The sequence below is a fragment of the Mizuhopecten yessoensis genome, unplaced genomic scaffold (assembly GCF_002113885.1).
Source record: "Mizuhopecten yessoensis strain PY_sf001 unplaced genomic scaffold, ASM211388v2 scaffold4999.3, whole genome shotgun sequence".
NCBI classification, from domain to species: Eukaryota; Metazoa; Mollusca; class Bivalvia; order Pectinida; family Pectinidae; genus Mizuhopecten; species Mizuhopecten yessoensis.
The window spans coordinates 633,580-639,042 of NW_018405829.1; the positions used below are offsets into that span (position 1 = coordinate 633,580).

At 43.5% G+C, this 5,463-nt stretch overlaps 1 protein-coding gene across 1 annotated transcript; it reads left to right on the plus strand.

Moving 5' to 3' along the window:
• Window positions 1-344: 344 nt before the first annotated feature.
• On the plus strand, window positions 345-899 carry LOC110450150. The gene has a single exon (XM_021497434.1). It carries the CDS (start codon window positions 345-347, stop codon window positions 897-899), a length of 555 nt encoding a protein of 184 aa, XP_021353109.1.
• Window positions 900-5,463: the final 4,564 nt, after the last annotated feature.

Consider the following 5,463-nt stretch of genomic DNA (forward strand, 5'->3'; position numbering starts at 1 on the left):
CTGATCGAAGCCATGGGCAGATTCTACAGGCTACTTCGGCTACGCGTGTACTTTGCTAACGACCGTGACCCAGATGATGTAGAGGATACTCCGTCAGAAGAGTCTCCCGTCGCACCCCTGATCAATCCATTCAAACATAAAAGTAAATGGAACCCTCCTCCTAGCAGAGAACCTGCTCTCGAAACGTTCATCAGTGCAGTGAAGGAGTAAGTAGCCGTCCACTTAAACAACACGCAGACAACCAAGGACAATCTGTCACATTTGGAACGTCAGGCACTCAAATCCGTGAAAAATGTTTGGACATTGTCATCAAGCCAGCGGACAAAGGCTGTGCAGTTGTTATAATGAACAGGGACGACTACATCCAAGAGGCTTATCGGCAACTCTCCAACGAGACATTTTATCGTAAGGTCGATAGTGACATGACGCACGTACACGCACAGCAGATTAATAACACCATCAATAGAATTTTAGAGAAGGGTGATATTGACAACGATACCGCGAAATTCCTGCGCCCCGAAAACCCTCAAGCAGGAATGTTTTATCTTCTTCCTGAAATTCACAAACCTGGGAACCCTGGTAGACCCATCATGAACTCCATCAAACACCCGACGGAGAAAATTTCCCAGTTTGTTGACTCCCACCTCCGACCATTCGTGGAACATTTACCATCTTTTTTAAAAGACAACACAGACTATCTAAACAAAACACCTGATAAGAACTTACCAGAAGGTACATTATTAGTTACGATGGACGTCGTTTACCTCTACACTAACATACCGCATAACGGCGGCATTGCTGCCTGTCGCGAGGCATTGGAACGGCGCAGTACCAAACACCCATCGACTGATAGCCTGGTGGATTTACTGAGACTTGTCCTCACACTTAACATTCAATGAGGATAACTACATACAAGTTAGCGGTACAGCCATGGGTACTAAGAAGGCCCCATCATATGCCAATGTTTTTATGGGATATCTTGAAGCCCAACTTTTAATATCTGCTCCAATTAAGCCAGTTTGCTGGTTGAGATTTATCGATGACGTTGAAATCAAATGGACATCGGGTCGGGACTCCCTTGACGAGTTTAATGAGTTCGTTAACGCGTTCCACGCCACCATCAAATTCACAGCGGATATCTCCACGGAGAGCAACACATTTTTGGACACCAGTTCAACTCTGATTGATGGTAAGATTAGTACGGACCTCCACTGTAAACCTACTGACACAAACCAGTATCTCCTCCCATTCAGTTGTCAACCCTCGCACACCACGAGAAGCATACCCTATTCCCAAGCCCCGCGCATCAGGCGTATTATTTCGGATGACATCATCTTTGAACGCAGATGTTCAGAGTTAAAGTCCCATCTTCTTGGCAGAGGATACATATCTACTTTGATAGATCGGGAAATAGACAAAGTGAGGGTTCTGGACAGGGCAAGTCAGCTTGTATACAAAGTCAGACCCCTAACACAAAGGGTACCTTGTGTAGTCATGTTCCACCCAGACATGCCGCCACTTCCATCTATCTTGAAAAAACACTGGCGCATCATCGAATCTTCAGCGAAACATAGGCAGATCTGTTCAGAGTCTCCTATACTGGCATATCGTAGACCTAAACACATTAGAGATGGTAAGCAGCAAGCTACCGACACCTAACCCTGCTGCGGCGAAAGGTTCTTTCAATACCTGTAACAAGAAGGTGTGCAAACTGTGTCCATACACGCCCTCCACAGATACATTTCAATGTACAATCAACGGCAAAGTGTATCACATGCTACAAACACTGACATGCACATCAGTCAATGTGGTTTACCTTATTACCTGCAAAAATGCAATTTACAGTACGTACGCGATACCTGCACCCAGCTCAATATCAGAATCAACAACCACCGCTGCTCCACCAAGCAGAACAAACCAGACTTTTCTGTGGCAAGGCATTTTAATATGCCTAGCCACAGTTGGAAAGACATGCAGGTTGTTGCCATATATCATTGCCCCACATGCGATGAAACGAGACGACGTACGAGAGAACGGTTTTGGATCACCAATCTACAAACCCGCTACCGTTGCCATCCGCTCGTTTTCCTTCCAGTGGGCATTTGACCTATTGGTGCATTACTGCACAGTTGGTCTGCTATCTCGCCTGCATGTCAATGTGTGTGACCAACAGCCGTTGTCAGATTAATTTTGCAGATTTATACAGTATCTTAGCCATTTCATCTACTTATTCCTCCTGCACTCACTTAATTGATAATTACATGCATCATCACTGCAAACCGAAATAGGCGACTAAGTGTGGACCCCCCTGCTGTGACTGTTAAATCCACTGCAGAATTGCGAGGCGACTAATGAGGGCATTCCGTAGGAAATTGAGATTTTTCACATTAACAGGGCCAGATTCCCACATGCACATGTTCCACGTTTTTGATATCTCGTCCCTTCTTTCTGGTGCTTATCTCTCTTTGACTCACTTTATGTGATAGTGCATCTTGCGCAAGAAAAGGTCCTCTACATCAGCGTTCCTTGTCCGCGAAGCTCTCAGCTTAATTGCTGCCTTCGGCTGTCTTTAGCCGAGGGAACTATTGGTTTTATATAATAGCTATATTTTCAATTATAGTATATCAATTTTTTCTTCTTGTAATATGATGTATATGTACATGTAACTGTTCTGTTTCACTGTGTCTTGAAAAAGGAGCGGATCGCACCGAAAATTTGACAACCTAAACTTGTCCACACTGTTGGAATTACTTCTTTGCCCCATATATATACATGTATATATACGGGGCAGGTTATTGAAATTTGACAATAAATTAATCTCCACCTCGAAATATCCATGAAATTACTACAAAGGTAATGTGTTTAATTATTATGTTCAGTTTACAACGAAATTATTTTTCAAAATATTTAAATAAAGTGTAAATGTATATGGTTATGTCTTGAATTTCTTTCATAAATAATCCCTTACAGGCACAATAATAATATGGGCGATTAAACAACTTAACTGTTTATGATCAAGATTTGTTAGGAAATTATATTGAGATCAAATAAACAAGAGAAGCACAGTGCTTTTACATTACACACAACTGTAAACCGTGTTTCTTTTTAATAAATCATATCAATATGATACATCATACACCAAAACCCATTGCCGCAATACTTTTTACGTATATTTCACGCTAATGGAGATTACCGGAAGTAAGTATGGCGTTTTACAGCTCTAACACCCTACGCAGGAAGGGGAGACCGGAAGTTAATTAATCTCGAAGCCGTCGCCGGAAGTTCAATATTTATGCCTCGTAACTACGGGTAATGTGATCAGACCCTTGAGTGAACAAGAAAATTATCTGGAGCCAATTTACACTGATAATGATTTTGAGGAACGCTGGCAGGTTGAATACCGACTGCTGGTAACGACATGATTGACCCTAAGCCGTGTGTCAGCATGATTGAGTCCTACACCAGAGATCAGCACGCTCAGACATTACACCAGGGGTCAGCTCCATCAGAACTTACACCAGGGGTCGTCACTGCCATGTCCTAAACCAGGGGTCAGAACCCTCAGACATTACACCAAGGTTTAGCACCCTCAGAACGTACACCAGGGGTCAGCACTGCCATGTCCTACACCATGGGGCAGCACTGGCAGGTCATGCACCTGGGATCAGGACCCTCAGACCTCATAACAGGGGTCAGCACTGTCAGGTCATGCACTAGAGGTCAACAACCTCAGACCTTACACAAGGGGTCACCACCGTTAGGTCCTACACCTGGGTTCAGCACCCTCATACCTCATAACAGGGGTCAACACCACCAGGGTTCAGCACCCTCAGACATTACACCCAGGGTCAGCACCCTCAGAACGTACAGCAGGGGTCAGCACTGCCATGTCCTACACCAGGGGTCAGCACTGTCAGGTCATGCACTTGATGTCAACAACCTCAGACCTTACACCAGAGGTCAGCACCCTCAGACATTACACCAGTGGTAAGCACCGTTAGGTCCTACACTAGGGGTCAGCACTCTCAGACCTCATACAATAGAGTCAGCACTGCCAGGTCCTACACCATGGATCAGCACCCTTAGATCTTACACCAGGGGTCAGCACCGTTAGGTCCTACACCAGGGGTCAGCACCCTCAGACCTCATACCATAGAGTCAGCACTGCCAGGTCCTACACCTGTGATCAGCACCCGTAGATCTTACACCAGGGGTCAGCACCCGTAGATCTTACACCAGGGGTTAGCACCGTGAGATATTACACTAGGTATCAGCACTGCCAGGTTCTGCACCAGGAACCAGTACCGTCAGTTCCTACACCAGGGGTCAGCACCCGCAGACCTTATACCGGGGGTTCAGAACCCCCAGTGCCTATTCCATGGGTCATTATCTTCTGGCTCAACACTAGGGGTAACTACGCACTATCAGGACAATTGTTGAAACATATTTGCCATAATGTTAACAGGACTTAAAACATTAGCAAACCAAATGAAACATATCGATTTGAATGGTATTTTCATTACATTGCATTAATATAAAAGACACGTTATTTTCGTCATAATAATTCCAGGAAGCCAAACTGGTTAATATGTACATTATTCAAGTATCAAACGTGTAGCGGGTATGAACTAGTTTTATTACCAGTGGCATTGGCCTTGTCCCATTCATTTTGCTAGGGAACACTAGTTTGCAAACTGTTACGTTATCCGGAGCTGTAGTGACAGGGTATCTGTCCCTCAGATTCCAACCCAAAGTTAGTTTAGAGGAGAATTATTTTCAGCTAAGCTTTAGGAAGAATCGTCAGAGCTAAGTCTTGGTGGTATTGTCGTCTGCTCTTGGTCGCTGGTAATTTATTCGTCTAGTGTTTGAATGGTCACAAGTTCGAATACCAGTTTTGTTGTTGCCTTGTCCTCGTGCCACATGAACTCAACTCCGGTCCTAGTCCACTTAAATTCTTGTGATCTCTGAAAGGTAAGGGGTTCTCTCCATTGCCTGCTCTGTTACGGGTTGCCTAGGGACTTTTTTTACTTTGCAAAGACTTTATGTCGATGTACTAGTATCGTTCAACCGAACGATGGATCACCAGAGTCTGGTTGAACGAGACTAGTCGATGTACTAAAATCGTATTGTTGTTTTGTTTGGCCAAATTTTGTTATTTCCTAGCGACATCTGAAAGTAACATGATGTATCCTTTGTTTGTTTAATAATCTTATCATTTCTAAGTGTTTTTATTTCTATAAATGCTTTTCTTTCATGAAAAGAAATCGCACAAGTTTGATTCTGGTTTTCTGGAGACCTTTGCATCTTTGGTAATTGCGCAATCAGGTTAAACATAATCTTTGTCTTTGTGTAGACTATAAATTGCAAAATTTCATAATTTTCAAACCAGTGTCTTACAATTATAGTGAATATAGCTCTGTACACAACTTTTCAAATATGTCCCATTCTGACGTTTTAATTGTC

Excerpts from the sequence above, each read along its gene's own strand:
- LOC110450150 (XM_021497434.1), top strand. The coding sequence starts at position 345 with ATGAACAGGGACGACTACATCCAAGAGGCTTATCGGCAACTCTCCAAC.